Source organism: Sinohyriopsis cumingii, chromosome 9 (assembly GCF_028554795.1).
Source record: "Sinohyriopsis cumingii isolate HCF-2022 chromosome 9, ASM2855479v2, whole genome shotgun sequence".
Taxonomy (NCBI): Eukaryota; Metazoa; Mollusca; class Bivalvia; order Unionida; family Unionidae; genus Sinohyriopsis; species Sinohyriopsis cumingii.
The window spans coordinates 12,165,534-12,188,450 of record NC_142969.1 but is presented as its reverse complement, the minus strand read 5'-3'; the positions used below and the strand labels follow the sequence as shown (position 1 = coordinate 12,188,450).

Genomic DNA, 22,917 nt, shown 5'->3' with positions numbered 1-22,917 from the left:
TATTGGGAGTGCACGACGTCCATGGTTGGCTTGCCGAGTTCCTTGCCCTCTTGCCTCTCTCTGACATCGTATAACGTCGGAGATGTGACACAATTTCCACCCACCTAAAGCTAGGTGTCCCGATGTGACGTCATCGTTGCAACCAATAGCAACGGGCGTTACATACTGCTTGGGTCGTCACCTAGTACAGTCCACAGGGACTCGTTACAAAGAAAATCAAGGGATGGGGGTTCTAACCTGTAACAATATGACATGTTATATTGTTACAGGTTAGAGCCCCCATCCCTTGATTTTCCCTGTAACTAGCCCCTGTGGTACAGTCAATAACGGACTGAAATCAACTCTCTGTTAACGTGTGTTTTGGGTCCATTCCCATTCATGAAAGCCCTTCATTCAGGTCGTTAGAGACATATAGTCCTACGACCTGAGGGCTAAATTAGCAGTGCTCCTTGAGCACATAAACGCCCGGGGGATGTGGCACTAATTCCTGCCCCCATGTACATTTAGCATCCCGCTGTACAGGAATAAACCCGTCAAACATGCGCTTTTGGGCGCACGCGACGTAAATCCAAATAATCAATCAATGAATTTGGTAGAGTTGAAGATGAACATCAGATCAAAATATCAAGCTTCGCGTTAACTAGGATGCATTGGAATGATTGAGATCAGCAACATGGCGGCGACCATGGTAAAGATGAATCAGCTAATGAAAAGAAGAGACGAAATAGAAGCTGAGATAAAAGAATTAGGCGATGTATTAGAATCTGTACGAAAAATGACTTGATTTTAATATTCGTGTTAAATCTGAATGGGTTCTTCGATTAACTAATACACCGAAATACGCGTCAGTAAGGATCACATTCCAATGCACTTTGTTTTCGATTATTTTCCTAACCTTCTCATCTTCCAATTACGCCTTGGCTCATATGCAGACATGCGTGAAGGATGGCTCTTTTAACAAGTTTAAAACAGCTTAAAATTACACACGGTGCATATGCTAATACATAAATCTTACAGCGCCGATATAGACCTTAAAGATTCTAATGAAAGGCGCTGTAATGGCTGTCGCTGGCATGCAGTTCCAAAGACGGATTCCTGTGGAGAAGAAGAAATGCTATATGCGTCCACATAACAGTATGGTACCCTATATCTGTTGGCATGGCCTCTGGTTGATGCTTTCTCTTGGATCAAGTATCGTGTTGTTGGTATTTCAACCAGTTGGTTAATGATCCGGTACATCATGATGATCTTGTTCTGTTCACTGAAGGTCCTTGAGCATAGTTGTGATGCTACTGGTTCGTTGATAGTCGCCATGACAAAATCTTGCAGCCTGCTTTTCTGGACTCTTTCTAGTTTGACTGCATTGGTTGTGGAGTGTGGGTCCCATACTGTAAAAATGTATTTAAGGTGTGGGCATAGGAACATCTTGTAGCAGCAAGCCTTGGTGTGTTTTGGGCAGGAGGACAGGTTTCTTTGCAGAAAAGATGTCATCTGATTGGCGTTTTTGGTTACCAAGTCTATGTGGGAGTTCCAAGATAGTTTGCTTTTCAAGATGACTCCACGGTACTTGGCTCTGTTGGTCTTGTTCAAGATTTGCTCATGGATTACCTTTCGTTGTTTGGGTATGTGTATGTGCTTGCGCCTAGACAGGTTGTAATTCATTTGCCATTTTCTCTCCCACTTCTGTCAGTATTTTGTATTTAGTTTAAACCATATTTATTTGAGAAACTTTGTCAAATGCAAAATTTATGAACATATGATTTTTCAGTAGATTACACAAGCTTATTAGCACTGTCTCCCCAACAGTAATGAAAATCATAACATTAATGATTGCAATGCTGGTACATACAGATATAGAGAAAATATACAAAGAAAGCATAACAATGAATAGTAACCCCAGTCTAACACGGACAAGATAACAGTTTACCTGGAAATCTGATGAAACTGTTGACCAAGTGTAGAATTTTCATTGCAGCATCAATACATGTCATCTGATTGCAACACCGAAACAGATTTCACGCGTCATTGGAAATAAGCGCTTATCATGCCGTGGGTACAAAATGCAGGTTGTTAAAACTTCATGAATATTCATGAACTTTTCAATCCAATCAGAGGAGATGTAAACAATTTGGTCAATGGTTATAGCACGTTCCTATGATATTCCTAAACAAAGAAATAATCCCTCAAACTTAACGCAGATTTGACCAAAAGTTTGGCAGTTTAAATAAATGCATCATATATCATCAAAATTGGCATATTCCAAGCTTTATTTTGCAACCAGATTTATATATTGAAACGTTTATAAGCCAACTGCAATGAGCATTGAATGTGTAAAACATTTGAATCTCCCCATGTCGACATTGTCCGCCATATTTGAATTTTAACTCCTGATAACGAGGTTAACATTTCCACAACTGATGTTCCAAAACTAGACTTCTTATTAATTTTATACAAATTGGTATGCCAGAAGAACATGCTAAAATGTTTTTTTTAATAGTTTTTATCGTATTAATGCTTGTTGTACGGTTAAACAGCATGTAGTCGCAAAATGAACACGCAAAGTGTAGATTTCGTCCACTATAAATAGGCTGAAGTTGTCAATGCTTTAAATATCTGAACTGACAAATGGTCATCAGTTTTAAAATATATTCAACCTTATATTTATTATGTTATTGCATTTGTTTAAATTTTGTAATGGGACATTGTCTGATGAAATAATGATAAAAAATCACATCACTATCAGACAAAGGCATAGTTTCGGTATGACAATATTTTTTTTACTTTGACAAGCGTAGCGAAGTAACTTAACACACACTTAAAGTGGGTTCTTAAATTCCCAATGCATTGATAACATTTGATAGGATCAGTAGTGTTTTAAAAATACAAGACAAAAAATACAAAGTCTGAAAGTGATAAATTATTTTGCAGGTATATAATATTGAAACGTTAGTTCTAAGTGAAAGATGGCAGCATTCCCTGGTCCATTCAGCAAGGAGCTAAATATAACATCACAGGAATTAGAAGATGAAACCAACTTGAATCCTATTCATGAATTTAGGTCTTGCAACATTGTTTCAATGACAATTATGAATAAACATTTCATTTTTGTTTGTTTTTGAAGTTGTTTTACATACATATGAGCTATTACTAATGTGATATATTTGTATTAAGTTAAACATCATAAAAGTTGTGAAGTGTTTATATGCTTTTCATTTATAAATGAAAATATTGAAGTTGGAAAACATATTTAATGAGAACAATGAATTCAGCAGGAAAAATGGAATCAGACTATCAAATTTCATAATATCTCAACAAAAAAGAAAGTTATAACATTTTTTATGGAAAGAACATTTTGCTTTGGTTCCATGACTGCCACATAATCTGAATACATTTACATAAGACACAAATTCTAGAAATTTGTAAATATTTTGGAACTTAAAAGTTGCATAACTTTTTTTTCTAATAGAGATATTCTTAAAAATTAAACTGTTTTGGAATGCTGTTAAACAGATCTATATGAAGAAATCAAGTGTTTGCAGTTATTTCAATATCAGAAAAATGACTGGGGCTTCTACATTGAATAAGAACTAACTAATTGAAATTCAAGAGGTTGTGAGTTCAGTCCATTAATTAAATCTCTTGGTCATCCTAATATAATTTTGCACAGTTAAATATTTGTGTGTTATTTTCTACAGTTAACATAGGGTTGCTAATTATTGATGTTTCAATCGTACGAGTGAAAGGGAGTGTGTATAGGATTTGATCATAAGGATTTCAATAGAACAGTCTAAAAGAAAGTGTTTTGCATTCTCAGTTTCACCACATTTGCAATACTTATCATTAGATTCATGATTCATATATAAATTTAAGTTACTATAATTTGTTCTTAGCCTAGCATGCATGATCTGAGACATTCTATCACCCACATAGTAGTAACATGAAGTTTTTTTTACCTTGGTTTAAATAGGCTTTAAAATTATGTATTGAATGGTTGTTTCTTGCTTCAGTGTGTAACAAGTTCCATTCAAACTGTAGATGGTAGAAATGAATGGTAGAACAAAACAAGGTCATTCTATCACTGGAGGTCAAAGATCATTTGAATATCAAATGGAGTATCAAATCAAAATGTTGTTGTAGTTGATGTCATGTCTACAACTCTTATAGTTATCAATTTAAATTGAAAGGTCTTCAAAATTTAATATGCTTTGTTTAACTGGACTATGCTCGGATTGTAATCTCTCACGCATATTGTGGCATCTATTTTTGATGATCTTTGCTGGTGTTCATTGAACAGGTTAATACCACTTAAGTAATCAATATTTGGTTTTCACACCCCTTTTGGAAAACAAATATAATTATAAAGTGTATAATGCAGCATACACATTGTTGTCATGGTAATAACATTAGGATGACATGCTTAGAGTTGACACCGGCTTTAAAAAAGTTGTTGCAGAAAAAATCACCAACCTCAGTATTTTGTCACCAATTTTTACAAGATGTCACCATTTTCATATAACAGTCCTATTCGTCTTTCTCAACATATGACCAAGGTACTATTATCGACATCATCAGATGTTTAAATAAGTATGGGTGTGTGTGAAAATAAATTGAAATTAAGCAGTTAGGTGAAATTTTTAAGAAGTGACCTGTTGTCAGTGACTAGGATTTACACAGAGCGAAAAAAAACAATGGAAATTTTGAATACATGAGGACAACTAGTCTGAAATATGCTTGTTTATTGACAACTTACATTTGCATAGTACATTCCACAATGTGTTACATTTTGTACATGTAGATCAGGGATCAAACTAGACTTGAATTTTAGGGAGAAGTGACCTCCTTTTGGACAGACAGGGAGAAGTAAGAGCTATACAGGGAGAGGTGGAAGCAAAGATAGATATGCAGTATATTTATATATATGTTTTTTTTTCTTTCTCAGTAATTATTTAAACTGTTATTTTTAATCTATTTCAGTTTGTTATGTTATCCATCAGATATAAATGCAGATAAGAGTGCAGTGAAAGAGTAACATGAATGAAATAAACCCCAAAAGAACAGTAAATGAATATACCTAAAGAACATGATAGGAGAATTATGAAATGTGTGAATATACACATGAAAGTGAATCAACAAGAGGATAAATAATGTATGATTATAAGATCAAATAGAAAACTTTCTTGTTTCATTCACCGAATGACTCTTCATTTCGTTAATTGGAAGAATGAACTGATATTAATGTTTGAATGTGGGTTTTATTTAGCTTTAATTTTAGACTGAGCAATACAACAATTATGTATCGATTCTAGCAGGGAATTTAGAAAATAAATTATTTAATCATTTGGTATTGATTTTATGTTTGCTTTTTATACACATTGATACAGCAAAGCAATATAATTAAAATGAAATCTTTTACAATTCTTGAGTTACACAATAAATAAACATCCTGGTTAAAAATGTCTTTGGTATAAAAATCAAAACTGGTTTGCATGTGATATATTTAGGACCTGTATGCATTATAGTTTTTAAAGTAAGGAGTATTAATGTTTCAAACATAAGTTTAAGATATTGTGGAGTGTGATTCTTCTTTACTAACAATTTTGTGATGATGCTTGGAGTAAATGTCACTTCATGTGAAACTTTGCAGGTTCTTATGGAACAATGTGAAAAAACTCTAATTGCAAATAATTTTACATGCAGCATTCTGCATCATGACTTTTTCAATTTATTTTATGGATGTAGATCACCATACAATATATCTGCTTTTACTAACAAAGGAATATTTAAACAGCTTCCAAATGGAATCCACTCAAAAGAAGCTGATCATATTTTACAGAAAGCATTTTTGGCATAAAGGTTTTTCTAAATTTGCTAAAATGATGATAATCTTTGTTGAATATGTCTGCTAATACTAATAATTGAAACTTAATTGAAAACTTCTTCCCCAAAACTGTCTGAGATAATTAGAGCAAAATTGACAAAGATCAACCTGGTATAGATGGCTTGTAACTTTACTAAATGTAGAGGAATCTTGAAAAGACTTTTCTTTGATTTCTGATTTGACAGAAAGCATTTTTGGCATAAAGGTTTTTCTAAATTTGTTAAAATGATGATAATCTTCTTTGAATATGTCTGCCATTACTAATAATAGAAACTTAATTGAAAACTTCTTCCCCAAAACTGTCTGACATAATTAGTGCAAATTTGAGGAAGATCATCCTGGCATAGATGGCTTGTAACTTTATACAAAGACTGTTGATCTGCAACTAAATATGGCCACCATTACTAAATGTAGAGAAATCTTGAAATGACTTTTCTTTGATTTCAAGCCACTTTTTCATCCCCATTTGTTCAAATACAGTATGTTATTAATCAAAGTAAATGCCTTCAAAGATGAAGGTTTTAGATTAGAAGAAGTTTCATGCTCAGTTAGGTGCAAATTGCTCATTGTCAGTGCAAAAAATTACATTGTTATCTATGGAATTCCTGCTGAAATTAACACAAAATCCTGTTATCTATTGAATTCCTGCTGAAAATTAACACAAAATACTGGAAAAAAGTGAGTGAAAAGTTGACTTTTATGTCCTAAATCAGAAAAAAGTTACAACTCATTGGATATCTCCAGGTTTATTACTAATGATATTCATAATGTTATCTTCCTCTAAAACGAAAAGAAGACTTTGTTGGAAACAGTGGCATATTTTTTAAATGTAACCTGTGTTGGTGTTGTACACAATACTACACCTGTGGTGAAGTGCAATGAGAAAAGTTCTGTTATAATTTCTTCAGTATTTTAATTATTTGACTTGAAAAGATGTCAAAACAAATATATGGAGACCATTTTGAACAGTATAAACTTTTGACATTTCCATAGTCACCTTCCCCTATTTTTGCCAACTTTGCCCAATTTTGTCTGGAGAAAGAATTCATTTCATTCAAATATTAAAGTTTAGTAAAATTGAAAATCCTTTAAATGATTTCTTCTCAGCAGAATTTGACAAAATAATTGTGATATGAAGGGCGTTTGAGTATGTACATTTCGTGCCAAGCTGCTATAAAGTATGGCTGTTGATGCTAAATATAACAAGACTTATAATAAACTGTTTATAAAAATCCATTTAAAATACTATGACCAAATCTGACAGTAAGCATTCTAGCTTGAAAGCCATTGGACCAAATCTAACAGTAAGTTTTCTAGCTTGAAGGCCATTGGACCAAATCTAACAGCAAGCTTTCTAGCTTGAAGGCCATTGGACCAAATCTGACAGTAAGCTTTCTAGCTTGAAGGCCATTGGACCATCATCAGATTTGAGTATTCTTTTTTATGTATAACCCCCACCAAATGTCACAAGGGGAGGAAGCCTGGACCAGGGCTCATAACTCAAGTTGAGGAGCCTGAGCCATGCCAGTCGATGCATCTGATCCATTCACATGGATTTTCATTTAAATATCTTTTCAATTTCTATGCACCCACAATATGGCTGAACATCTTAAGACATGATGTTGACCTTCTGTCTGACCATCCATTTGTCTCTTACCAGTTAGGTTTCTGACCAATATCTTTATCTATCTATAGTTACCAAACTTTTATGGATGGTTTGTGCTTGGGGAATGGTAGAACTATTCACAAAATCTAAGGTTATGGTCATTATGACTAAAAGAAGAAAAATGGTTTCTGCATATTAACTTGAGTTTTCCAACATCTACAGATACAGAACTTTAAGCATAACTTTCACATGGGGTGAGGAAGAAGCCAATTGATTTCAAGTGCAAAAGGTTAAAGGTCAAGATCATTGTGGCTGAAAGAAGAAAAAAATGGCTTCCACACAATAATTTGAGTTCTTTAAAATCTACAGTTATCCATCTTTCTGGATGGCTTGAACTTAAAGTAAGGAAGAAACCTATGAAATTTATACCCAAAAGATAAAAGACTGAGGTCACAGTGACTAAAAGAATAGTAAATTTTTGTTGGCACAGTAGCATTAGTTCTACATGATTTACATCAAACAATCTTTGTAACAGGCTTGCATTTGGAATAAGAAGAATGTTATGGATTTCAGGGGTCAAATAGTCAAGGTCACTGGTTTAAAAGAAGAATTGATTCTGCACAGTGACATTAGTTCTACATCAAAGATGTGGTCCAAACACCGTAGATGGTTTGTACTCAGAGTAAAGAAACTTGTTGATTTCTGGGCCAAAAGTTTAAAAGAAAAATAATTTGTGCTAAAAAATATCAGTTATATTCAAAACAAACTTTTAAATATCGGTGTGGTCATATAACATGCCATTCATAATACTCTTGCTTTCCCTAGCAATTTAAGTTTAATTACATGTATTAATTTGAAAAGTTGGGAACAGTCCTGGACCTTTTGTATGAAGAAATGTGGTACAGGTGCCATTAGATTTGAAGTCAGTTTCCTTGTCATCTAAATACAATTTACTTTCAAAATCAAACATCACAGTAGTTACTTGCACAAGTTGCTTATTTACAGATAGTTATTTGCCAAACCACAGCACTACGCACTCCACGATATAGAGATTAAGACATGTACTTATTTACTGACCCACTGACTCATTTCAATGGGATCTGTAACTGTATATTATTATTCACTTACATGTTGCATCTTCCTCAGTTACAGTATTTCTCCTTTTATTTTTTAGCAAGGTGGAGTTGGAATGAAGGGTCCATTAGTGGATGCAGAGGGCTTCCCTAGAGCAGACATAGATGTGTATTCAGTCAGACATGCCAGGCACCGCATCATTTGTAAGTAATTAAATAATTTAGAGCACTGTGCACTATTATTGAGGTCAGATGATTATTGATATGGACATAAAATGGTCAGTTAAGTACCATTTTAATATGCTTTGTTATAAGTTGAATATTTGTAACTTCTTGAATTTACTTTTGAATTTTTGTGATGAGTTGTGTTGACCATTTATAGGCAGGTTAATTTGCAACCTGTAAAAAATCTGCAAACATGTACAACATAAATAAGAAAAAGAACTGATCACTGCATGTATACTGATAAAATCACTATGTCATCCAATTAAAATCATTCAGATTACAATAAATTTTTTAATTTCTTGGCTTTTTCCACTTTTTGAAATCCTACATGCATACTGAGGTCATCCTAAATATACCAATTAAAATCGTTCTGATTACAATAAATGTTTTTAATTTCTTGACTTTTTCACTTTTCGAATTCCTAGTGTTTAGTTACATTATTCAGCTGAATGCAAAATACTTAACCAACTTGTTTGTGAGTCTTGGCAGTTAAAGTGTTATGTATATTTAATTTGTTTTGTTTGCTGGCTTTTCCTAATGATTAGATTTTATGTACATCTGTATTTTGTACATGACCTTGTCCAAGATCAAGTTTATGGTCTACTTGACCAATGACATTTATTTTATAAGCAACATGATACATTGCTGATGTTTCTCTATCATTGTGGATTAAATATTCAGATGATTATCATTAGAGGTAATTTGTTTATTTGAATCTGAGTCTAGGACAGGAGAATGACCTCTATCATAGCTCTGTTATTATGTTTTAGATTTTTATGTAATGTTTACTTGAAAAAGTACTCATTTTTGCCTTAACATCTGAGGAGAATCATTCTCATTGTGTTCAATTTTTAATTCAGGTGGATTTATGTATTCAGAATATTATTCACTGGAATGCAAAGTGCTCATCAATAATATTCTAAAATATTAATTTGGAATTATAGTGTATTAAGACAAGGACATGTTTGGATTATATTAGTGTGATACATCAAAAGACTTAGCTAATCAGCACAATCCAGAGAATTGGCACATTAACATGTTGGAGACTACAGGCACATCAACACATTCAGTATTAGAACATATTTGGAATACCACTGAAAGTCAGTTGTAATTTCATGCATCTGAACTTGTGATAGAAATTTTAGGACTATTTGGGATTTAATTCACAATATTGTAAGTTATGTTCAACTTTTCACATTGTATTCTAGGGAAATGAATTATTTGTTTAATTTTACAACACGTTGGTTTTTGCTCTTTTCTGTTACTTCATTTAAGACCTTCAGCTGGTTATAACAAAAGTCATTACATTGAGTCTTAATCAACATGATAATTAAAAATATAAGTTGTTTTATCAGTAATCTGTTCAGTGATGAAAAAAATGTCATGCTTTGATGTTCCATGGTAAATCCTGTCAACATTCCAATTTATGTTGTTCAATTTCATCAAAAGCACATTTACAAATCCTTATCTAAATCAGTTATTCCAACTGTAATGCATTTTTGCATATTTCAGCAAATAAAGTCACATTGCATTTGCTAAACACAGATCTTTTATGTGTGTAAAATGGAATTTGTGTTACATTATTGTAGAATTTACTACTTTGGTTTGGCTATTAAGAAAGACTGACTTTATCTTTATCCCTGGCAGTAAAACAGGATGAAGTCAAGAGATTCAAACTTTTCTTATGTTTGCCAAATTGCATAAGGATAAAAGCTAACTGTACAACATAAAGTACTTTAATATGCCCAACTAAACACTGTATGGAAAAAAGGGCTGTAATTGGTACAACTAAACACTGTACAGAATGAAGGTCTGTAATTGGTACAACTAAACACTGTACAGAATGAAGGTCTGTAATTGAAACAACTAAACACTGTACAGAATAAAGGGCTGTAATTGGTACAGCTAAACACTGTACAGAATGAAGGTCTGTAATTGGAACAACTAAACACTGTACAGAATAAAGGGCTGTAATTGGTACAACTAAACACTGTACAGAATGAAGGTCTGTAATTGGAACAACTAAACACTGTACAGAATAAAGGGCTATAATTGGTACAACATGGTACAGAATAAAGGTTTGTAATTGGTATAACACTGTACATAATAAAGAGTTGGAATTGGTACAACACTGTACAGAATGAAGGGCTGTAATTGGTACAACTAAAGAAAATGCATTAACTAACGTATGCTGGTCTCAAAATAAGTGGTATGTCTTAAGAAATTTATTTGTACACTGACATGGTTACCTCTAACAGCTGTCATTTTTGAATGTACATGTACCCGTAGAATATTTTTAAAGGCTGTGATAATTGACAATAACATTTCAAGGAAGGTAAAAATATTGACACCCATTCTTGACCCAGTATGTTTACCAGTTATGTATGAATTATATAGTTTATCTATCAGTGGTTTTATATTGAGATTTTTTCTTCAAATGTACAAGCATGGAAATTATGTTAACTGTATCCCGCTTCTACAAGCAAAGTTGACAAGTGTTTATCAGGTTCAATTTATGATCATGTTATCCAGTGCACAGCTTATGTTAGCTAGTTTCAGTTCAAATTTATGATCATGTTATCCAGTGAAAAGATTATGTTAGCTAGTTTCAATTCAAATTTATGATCATGTTATCCAGTGCACAGATTATGTTAGCTTGTTTCAAGTCAAATTTATGATTATGTTATCCAGTGCACAGATTATGTAAGCTAGTTTCAATTCAAATTTATGATCATGTTATCCAGTGTACAGATTATGTTAGCTAGTTTCAAGTCAAATTTATGATCATGTGATTCAATGTACAAATCTTACAACATGCAGGCTGTTGCATTGGGCCTGTTCTACATCCTAGAGTCCACAGGAGGTTGTTCAAGAATGACACAAAGGTGACTCGACTGTGGAAGCCAAAATGCTTGTTTTGTACATTGAATAAACCAGTAATTGAAATAAATGTCCACTCAGAAAGTGCTTTCCTCTCCTGACCATCAATAATCATTAATTATAAAATTAGGATCATGAAATGCTATCAATTATTCAATTTTATTATCATTAACATTATTTACAGGTTTGCAGAATGATCATAAAGCTCTGATGAAAGAAATTGAAGAAGAATTGTATAAAATCCATGCTGATGCCAGGATGGAAAGAGAAAAGGCTGGAAACCAGTCTCCCATCCCCATGGAAATTGAGGACACTCCTAGGGAACCATTTGCTATTGTTGATAGAGTTGATGAGGGTTCTCCTGCCTTCTCTGCTGTGAGTAAAATAGACATTCTGTTGGAACTCAGGTTTTTGCTAGCATAATTTGAGTTAGAGTCAAACAAGTAGGGTGTCAACTCAGATGTAGCCATTCTGTTAACCTTTGGTGAGGTTAGAGTCAGACTTTGGTAATTAAATGTCTTGAACCAGGAAGCCATTCATCAGACATGTTACTCTTTTCATCTGGCATGAGGATAACAATCAACTGAATTTGTTAATATTGAGTTTTGACAAGATTCACTTCCAATGAAATTGATGTTGGATACTGATGTCATCATTTATGATATAGCCTTGGAAACACCATTAATGTTGCTAAGTAAGCACATTCTGACAGTGTACCTTCTTACCTCCCATACTAATCATCCAACATCAAGAAACACCTTTGATATCCATCCAGTTTGATTTGACCTCTTGTTACTTTCTTTGTGTATTGTAAATTTAACCTCTTTCCAGATACATAACAACCGAGCCACCTCACAGCCCCTTAAGAAACCATCTCACATCCCCTTAAACAGCCAAGCCACCTCACATCCCCTTAAAAAGCCAAGCCACCTCACAGCCACTTAAATAGGCCAACTCATTTATCCTCTGGCTGGAGGATAGTTGGGATTTTGAAATGTATAGGAATGTGTGAATTGGACGAAATTTCAGATCTCTGTATGGTGGATGTATCAGGTTGATAGATCTGTGGACCATAACAATAAAAAGAGCAATAATGAGACATTATAGTGTATTAGTCTAGTTATATGCACACTGTGACACTCATCTTCGCCCAAAGACATGAAATTTGATACTTTTATGCATAAAAGTCTCTGATTAAATTTTTATATCCATTACGCAAGTTTTCTTGATTAAATATTCCTGCAAATTGCTTAATATTCTATTATTTATAAGTTTGTTTTCTCACTTTGTGACCTTTTTACTTTTTTAAGTCCAATCTGCCAAGGATGGCATACAAGTTTGACAAAATCAAATCAAGTTTGGTTGTGTTTTTTAACAGGGACTGAATGTTGGGGATAGGATTACACAGTTTGGGTCCATCACAAAGGACAAGTTTCAGAGTTTGCAGAATATAGGCACAGTTGTTCAGCACAGTGTAGGAGTAAGTATACATGGTACACTGATAGGCTTCTTTGCCTTGCAATATTTTTGTTGGTGTAGGTTATTGCTGGATTCATTTGTAAGATCTGGGTATGCACCATGTATCAGGGTGTAAATCATGATCCAACATCCAACAGCACAGTGTAGAATAGGTACATATTAATCTGTAACATCTGTGTGTGTGCATGGTGTAATAGGGTGTAAATCATGATCCAGCATCCAACAGCACAGTGTAGAATAGGCACATATTAATCTGTAACATCTTTGTGTGCATGGTGTAATAGGGTGTAAATCATGATCCAACATCCAACAACAGCAGAGTGTAGCATCATAGGCCCATATTAATCAGTAACATCTGTGTGCATGGTGTAACAGGGTGTAAATCATGATCCAACATCTAACAGCACAGTGTAGCATAGGCCCATATTAGTCTGTAACATTTGTGTGTGCATGGTGTAATAGGGTGTAAATCATGATCCAACATCTAACAGCACAGCAGAGGCGTAACTATGATATTTTGCGCCCGGGGACGAACTATAAAATTGGCGCCCCAGCCCCCTCCCCGTTTAATCACATTTTTGAATATTACCCTTGTTTACTTATTATAATGTAACGTTGTAAGCCTCATTTTGGCGCCACTGTACTTTGGCGCCCGGGGACATATGTACCCCCCTGCCCCCCCTCCAGCTACGCCTCTGCAGCACAGTGTAGCATAGGCCCATATTAGTCTGTAACATCTGTGTGTGCATGGTGTAACAGGGTGTAAATCATGATCCAGCATTCAACAGCATGGTGTAGCATAGACCCATATTAATCTGTAACATCTGTGTGTGCATGGTGTAATAGGGTGTAAATCATGATCCAACATCTAACAGCAGTGTAGCATAGTCCCATATTAATCTGTAACATCTGTGTGTGCATGGTGTAATAGGGTGAAATCATGATCCAACAGCACAGTGTAGCATAGGCCTGGATTCATCTGCAACATCTAAGTATGCACAGTATATGATTGTACAGCATGGTCTAACCTCAAACAGCACAGCATAGCCCCATATTAATCTCTAAGACCTGGGTACGTACAGTATAATAGAATGTAAATCTTGTTCCAATTTCCAACAGCTTAGGTTAACATAAGCCTGGATTTATCTGTAAGGGTGTCAGATACAGTCTAACATCCAAAAGCACAGTGTAGCGTAGACATGAACTCATTTGTATCATCTAGATATGCACACTATGTTAGGGTGTAAATAGGATCTAACATGCAACAGCACAGTGTATTTGGGTTTAAATAGGATCTAACATGCAAGAGCACAGTGTATTTGGGTGTAAATAGGATCTAACATGCAACAGCACAGTGTATCATAGGTCTTAATGCATCTACAGTAGTCCCCCTCTTGAATGGCTCCCCTGACCAGCTTGTGTTTAAAAGTACCCCTCATGAAAGGCCACCTGGCTAACGTGACCAGCGGCCAGAATATTAGGGCAATAATATAAAATTTACCCCTCAAAAGCAGACGCATTTTATTTTAATATGTATCCAGAACTAGTATTTTATTTATAACGTGTGTTAAGTAATCCAATTTCTGTTTCCTGATGTCAGGTTTTCATTACTGAAAGAAGTGTTGACTAAAGTACATGTACCACTAAGGTTAATATTATATCATTTACGCCTCATGAGAAGCCACATTTTTCCATAAAGCAGGGAAAGACTCAAATTTTAATCCATACAAAAGGGTAAGTACATGTAATCCAAGTAGTCTTACTGCTGTGTTATCGTAAGATGTCCGGTTTAGTCACTCTGATAATTGTTAAGATTACAATTACTGAACAGTAGTAACAGTTGAGAAGTGGCAGTATTGATGTACAAAACATGAGTCAGCAGGAAAATGGTTTGATAACCTTTATGGCTTCCATTAGTAAGATGTTGAGCTTGTTAACTTTGATAATTAGTGGCTATTACAACCGACAATAATTGTCAAAATTACAAATCGTAATGGCCATTAGGTCAAATCTGCGTGACGTTAATGGTACATATCGAAACCATTTTGGCTTCTCTCACTTAGTGTAAAGAAATGTATAAAAACAATATGGTACCAGACTGCGACTAACACATCATGTGACAGGATCACTTCCTTTAAAAACACACGGCAATTTGTTTAGATGCATAAAAAATTGTTTTATCAGTATTGTAGTTGGCAACATGAATAACTTACTGCAAAAAGATCAACATGTCATTGTGGAAAAGAAAAATTCTCAGTTTAGAGGAGAAAGTGAAAGTAATTCAACTGTCTGAGGGGGGAATCAAGCATCCTTGCAGAAAACTGATGTCAGACAGACTCAGATAAACAATATCGTTAAAAATAAGGAAACAATTCTGCAGAAGTGGGAAGGTGAAATGGACAGAGAAAGGAAGATTGTTTGAGCCAGGAGATGTTTGTATCCTGATTTAAATTACAAAAAAAAGCAACAATTTTGTCAGTTGAATTGGGATATGACGACTTTACGGCAAGTAACGGATGGTTGCACATATTTTAAGTGCGATACAATATTAAGTGTTCAGTCTTTAGTGTAGAATCAGCTGATGATAATAATGAAGTTGTCAATGATTGGACTAAACGATATTTGCAAGGGATATGACAGCAATGATAATTTTAATTGTGACGAGACTGGTTTGTTTTTTAGACTGTTACCCACAAAGTGACAGATGATGTGATCTGTAACATAATTATAAAGACAGTTTTAAAACTATATCAGTGGTTATTCATAAGATTCTTTTGAAAATGATGAAACATTTTGTTTTACGTTTATTTCACAACATGCATGTGGGTTTTTTAATGAAAATATTAAATGTTTTAGAATTAAATGTACCTGTGACTTTCTTCATATGTATTTACTATTCGCGTTTATCATCCCCCTCTAGAAAGGCCACCCTCATTATAAGGCCACTTCCCTGCTGCAATAGGGGTGGCCATGTAAGAGGGGGACTACTGTATTAACATCTGGGGATGCACAGTGTATTTGGGTGTAAATCATAGGGATTAGTGGAAAATCATCAGTACACTTGGTTTGTACTGCTGTGCATGCATAATGCAAAACCATTCCATACTAGCTTTGATTCCTGGTCCAATCACTCATATTTTCTTCTGTACGGGAGAGTTATTAAAAACTTCATTCAAGCTGTTTAACTAGCTGTATAAATTAATGCTACAATATATTGTACGTTTTATGTGTATTAAAAAAAAGCATGTGTATAGAAGTGAACAGAAGTACAAAAAGATTTTCTTGTTTTTAAGTTAAAATGTTAAATAGGTAAATAGATACAAGGACTTGAACCCAGAACTTTGCAACTATATCAGGATACTCTAATACCCAACATATCTGAGTTATAATCTAAGCCACGGCGTTGTAATATTTCAGTTTAGTTTTTCACAGAGCTAGTAGAAAAGTGTTAATTTAACACAAGCATATGCAGCTTCATCCAGGGTGTGGGATCGAGAGCAAGTTTTAAATGTACCTGTATGATGTAAATATATTGGCTAAAACCAGGCTGTGAACTGGATGAAACCACTTGGCCATATAGTTTCCTGGTTTAACCTATATTATTGCTGTCAATAAATTATTTTTATGCCATAAATAAAGTTTAAGTTTTTTTTATATTTAGCATATGTCTGACAAAATTGTTGCTGTTTTCTTATTGGCAGTACAGATTTTGTATAACTTTATTATTTATCCAAATAAAACTCTCACTAAAGTCACATACATTTTTGTATGCTTGTGAAAACCTTGTGATTTATACCATACTCGCTTATAAGTCCAGTCTAACTATAAACTGCACAGACCTAGCTCTGCCATCTCATAATGTGCAGGCTCCTTGGCATCAGCACCATTTGTTTTGGAGTAATCAGCAGAACAAATGGTATAGATCTTGAGCTGACTGTATTATGTTATGGCAGATCAGGGTATATGTAACAAATGGTATAGATCTTAAGCTGACTGTATTATGTTATGGCAGATCAGGGTCTATGTAACAAATGGTATAGATCCTGAGCTGACTGTATTATGTTATGGCAGATCAGGGTCTATGTAACAAATGGTATAGATCTTAAGCTGACTGTATTATGTTATGGCAGATCAGGGTCTATGTAACAAATGGTATAGATCTTAAGCTGACTGTATTATGTTATGGCAGATCAGGGTCTATGTAACAAATGGTATAGATCTTAAGCTGACTGTATTATGTTATGGCAGATCAGGGTCTATGTAACAAATGGTATAGATCCTGAGCTGACTGTGTTATGTTATGGCAGATCAGGGTCTATGTAACAAATGGTATAGATCCTAAGCTGACTGTATTATGTTATGGCAGATCAGGGTCTATGTAACAAATGGTATAGATCCTAAGCTGACTGTATTATGTTATGGCAGATCAGGGTCTATGTAACAAATGGTATAGATCCTAAGCTGACTGTATTATGTTATGGCAGATCAGGGTCTATGTAACAAATGGCATAGATCCTGAGCTGACTGTATTATGTTATGGCAGATCAGGGTCTATGTAACAAATGGTATAGATCCTAAGCTGACTGTATTATGTTATGGCAGATCAGGGTCTATGTAACAAATGGTATAGATCCTGAGCTGACTGTATTATGTTATGGCAGATCAGGGTCTATGTAACAAATGGTATAGATCCTAAGCTGACTGTATTATGTTATGGCAGATCAGGGTCTATGTAACAAATGGTATAGATCCTAAGCTGACTGTATTATGTTATGGCAGATCAGGGTCTATGTAACAAATGGTATAGATCCTGAGCTGACTGTATTATGTTATGGCAGATCAGGGTCTATGTAAGTGAGTATATACTGCACCATTTAGAATGTCAAGTATTGTAAAATGTTTTTTCAGAGGTGTGCTAAGAAATGAAATGCCCAAGAAATTAAAAAATTTACAAATTTGATGATTTTAAAAAAATGAATGAGAATAATGGATAAGAATGTAAAGTTTTCATGGTTGTAGGTAGAGATTTACAACAGGGCTAGGCAAGTCCAATTTTAGTCATTTGATTGACTTGAGTTTATCATTTTTGAATAATTTTATTTTAGTGTACAATTTCTTTATTCAGACCTTTTTGTACCAATAATGGCAAAAATTAGGGTCCTTCTGCATTTCCTTACAGCAATCTTTGGCCTTAAAAGTGCTGCGGGATGGCATGTCTGTCAGTCTGACATTAAAACCACAGCCTTGGAGTGGGAGAGGATTGCTGGGGTAAGTGTACAAGTAAACAAAGTACACATTAATTTTTTATGATTTTTTGAATTACAGAATCTGCTACAGTAAAATAAATGATAAGCTGGTGAAGATGTACTTTATGCCATTGTGGCTTCCGACAAGTCTTTTTGATCTTTGTTTCACCTTTTAATGAAATTTCCACAAGGATCAATTATAGGCCCTCTCTTTTTCAAGTTATTTATAAACAATTTTCTAAAGTGTTTGAAACATTGTTCAGTGTCTATGGTTTTTAACTTATCTTAATAGTAGATTACAAAGCAGCGAGATGGAGAGGTTTATCTCAGATTTTGTGATTCTCACTTTATTACCACAGGGATAAATTGAAAGCTCTTTCTTTTTCATAGTACAGTATGTCAGAGTACCACAGGGACCAATTAAAGGCCCTTTCTATTTCATAGTACAGTATACTGGAGTACCACAAGGATCAATGGAACGCCATTTCTTTTTCATAGAACACTATATTGGAGTACCACAAGGATCAATTGATAACCCTTTCTATTTCATAGTACAGTATGTTGGAGTACCACAGGAGCATATTGGAGTCCCACAGGGATCAATTGAAGACCCTTTCTTTTTCATAGTACAGATTATTGGAGTAACATAGGATCAATTGAAGACCCTTTCTTTTTCATAGCACAGTAAAAGTACCACAATGGTCAGTTGAAGGCCTTTATATTTCATAGTACATTTTATTGGAGTACCACGATGGTCAGTTGAAGGCCTTTATATTTCATAGTACATTATATTGGAGTACCACAGGGATTAACTGAAGGCCCTTTCTTTTTCATAGGAAAGTATATATTAACGATTTTCCAATGTGCTTGAAACATTCTTCTAATATTTTTTTCTTCATGGTTTGTTTGTTGGTTTTAGTGGCACTTTTAAAACATTGGCTATAATTGACAAATGGCTACAACCCCCACCCCCAACAGTTTTCCTCATCTTTCAAGAGTTCAGTTCTTTTTTTCTTTCAGTAAATACCTGTGTGTCTGCCATTAGTTCTGCCTTAGATCTTTATCCATTATTTTGATCTTTGACATCTCTAGTTAATTTGTAAGTAAAGTTTGATGAAGAAGTTACCAATGAGGAGATACAAGTATAATTCTGATTCTTGGTTTTGATGGTACTTTTGACACATTACTGATTATTGGCAACATCATGCAGAGGAAATAACAGCCAAGTAACTTTCTCAAAGACTTGCCAAGGGAAACAACTTGAACAGGTTTTAAAGACTGAACCCTTGGATTACAAGTTTGATACTCTGTTAAATGGGGATGCTGATAGTGATCATATGTGACTGTGTTTTTTAATTTCTGCAATAAATAGTAATTTTTCCAGCACTGTATAGATGCAGTCAGTTATTGCTGACTCAGACTTAACATGGTTTGCCACAAAGTACTTGTCAGCGGAATAACCATGGCTGGCACACAAGCTGACAAGAAAAATGTGATAACCATGTTATAGTCTGATTCTATAGGAGTGAAATGATTCATTGATTGAAGCATCTATGTTTTTGCTGTATTGATACATATAATGATACAAGGGGTGGAAAATCAATGTAAAACGATAACATATGCAAGTTATTTTAATCTTCAGCAGTCATCGATAATTATTAGTCACTTGTCCTTTTATTCTTCAAATTGAGAATTCATTTGAAACAGCTGTTATAGGCACCAGCACTCATTTTTGTTGGTAAAATGAAAAACAAATTGACAGCACTCACTTGCCTTCTAGAAGTATCACCAAGGGACATGGTTAGTAATATTGACACCCACCCCCCAATTCCACGCTGATTATTTTATCCCAACAGCTTGTTCAACATAAAGGATACATTCTACTTTGGTAAAATTTGAAAACTACACTTCTGGTATCACACAGTGAAATATGTTCCATTAAGTTAACATTGGTGATTATTTTTTGTTCTGGTCCAGGGTAAACAGTAATCACCAATCAGAACTTAGCAGAGTATACTCACTGCTTGACAAACAGGAAATATTCGCAAAGTGAGAGAGAAACTTAGTGCCAAAAGTGATCATTAATTGTTCTGTAAAGAACTTAAAAAGAGATGCTGCAATACCTGCGATGCAGTGTCTGTAACCTACAGACTGTGATGCAGTGGCTGTAACCTACAGACTGTGATACAGTGGCTGTAACATACAGACTGTGATACAGTGGCTGTAACCTACATACTGTGATACAGTGGCTGTAACATACAGACTGATGCAGTGGCTGTAACCTACAGACTGTGATACAGTGGCTGTAACATACAGACTGTGATACAGTGGCTGTAACATACAGACTGATGCAGTGGCTGTAACCTACAGACTGTGATACAGTGGCTGTAACCTACAGACTGTGATGCAGTGGCTGTAACCTACAGACTGTGATACAGTGGCTGTAACCTACAGACTGTGATGCAGTGGCTGTAACCTACAGACTGTGATACAGTGGCTGTAACCTACAGACTGTGATGCAGTGGCTGTAACCTACAGACTGTGATACAGTGGCTGTAACCTACAGACTGTGATACAGTGGCTGTAACCTACAGACTGTGATGCAGTGGCTGTAACCTACAGACTGTGATGCAGTGGCTGTAACCTACAGACTGTGATACAGTGGCTGTAACCTACAGACTGTGATACAGTGGCTGTAACCTACAGACTGATGCAGTGGCTGTAACCTACAGACTGTGATACAGTGGCTGTAACCTACAGACTGATACAGTGGCTGTAACCTACAGACTGTGATACAGTGGCTGTAACCTACAGACTGTGATACAGTGGCTGTAACCTACAGACTGATGCAGTGGCTGTAACCTACAGACTGTAATACAGTGGCTGTAACCTACAGACTGTGATACATTGGCTGTAACCTACAGACTGTGGTACAGTGGCTGTAACATACAGTGATACAGTGGCTGTAACATACAGACTGTGATACAGTGGCTGTAACCTACAGACTGATGCAGTGGCTGTAACCTACAGACTGTAATACAGTGGCTGTAACCTACAGACTGTGATACATTGGCTGTAACCTACAGACTGTGGTACAGTGGCTGTAACATACAGTGATACAGTGGCTGTAACATACAGACTGTGATACAGTGGCTGTAACATACGGACTGATGCAGTGGCTGTAACCTACAGACTGTGATACAGTGGCTGTAACCTACAGACTGTGATACAGTGGCTGTAACATACAGACTGTGATACAGTGGCTGTAACCTACAGACTGTGATACAGTGTATGTAACATACAGAATGTAATGCAGTGGCTGTAACCTTGAGACTCTTATGATATTGTGGTTGTAACCTTAAAACTTTGACACAGTGACTAACCTTTAGACCTTGGCACAGTGACTGTAACCTTCAGGCTTTGGCACAGTGACTGTAACCTTCAGGCTTTGGCACAGTGACTGTAACCTTCAGACTTAGGCACAGTGACTGTAACCTTCAGACTTTGGCACAGTGACTGTAAACTTCATACTATGATACTGTAGGTGTAACCTATAGACTATGATGCAGTGGCTGTGACATACAGACCATGATGCAGTGGCAGTAATTTGGAGTGTCATGCAGTGGCCATGACATACAGACTATGCTACAATGTTCAAAAATTTCAATTGGCAAGGCATGTGAGATTGAACTTGTACTTACCCTGCATAAATTCTACTATTCCTACACTGTGTCTGATACTGAATCTGCCTAAAATGCCATTCCTCTAAACTGAACAAGCATCTTGAAAATACAATTTGCAATTCCTCACCTACCACTCTTCCAACTAAACAAGCAACTTGAAAATGTGGCTTGCCCTTCCTTACCTGCCAGTGATGAATATTAGGAGACAGGTGGAATATTATTGCAAAGTACAAACCTAATGCTTTTAGACACCTGCTCACATCCCAAGGTCAGAGGCTATAAAATGTTTTCAAACGGTCCAAGTTATTGGTAATGCGAATGCAGATATCATAAAATATTTATGTACATGTAATAATGTGTGTTTTCATATCTATTTTGCAGATGCAATATTGTCCCATTAACAAGATGAAGACATGAAAAACTGTAATGCAACACAATGGAATAACGGCAATAATTCTTGATTGAAAAATTGAAGACAATACTGCTATACCTCTTCCTCGTGAGCAGCCAGGTCCATAAACATTGATCACAGTACAATGTGTGGGATAGCAAGTGAAATTTTTGGTGGGGGTAAAACAGATGGAAGAGTGGGTGGGTGTGCTGTGTTCCAGTTATAGATGTGATTCATGATCTCCTTGGTCCTACACTATACACAAATATTTGTATAATGGATTTCAGTAATGGATAATGCATCTTGAAACTAAAAATAATAAATTCTTGACAAAGTTTCAATATAAATCCAGTTTACATGCGGTACTCACAAATTCATTAATTGGCAAACTTTGAAATTGCCTCCATTTCTGTATTAAACCATGTGCAGAGAATTAAAGAGCTGGATCCATGCACA

The 22,917-nt window shown here is 35.2% G+C and overlaps 1 protein-coding gene across 1 annotated transcript; it reads left to right on the top strand.

Moving 5' to 3' along the window:
* The first annotated feature begins 344 nt into the window (after nucleotides 1-344).
* Nucleotides 345-22,917, top strand: LOC149791273 (26S proteasome non-ATPase regulatory subunit 9-like). Its single transcript, XM_089969781.1, has 6 exons — nucleotides 345-766; nucleotides 8,659-8,761; nucleotides 11,847-12,037; nucleotides 13,041-13,142; nucleotides 18,321-18,409; nucleotides 22,452-22,917. The coding sequence occupies exons 1-6, from the start codon at nucleotides 656-658 to the stop codon at nucleotides 22,477-22,479; spliced, it is 624 nt and encodes a 207-aa protein (XP_089825907.1). The 5' UTR covers nucleotides 345-655; the 3' UTR covers nucleotides 22,480-22,917.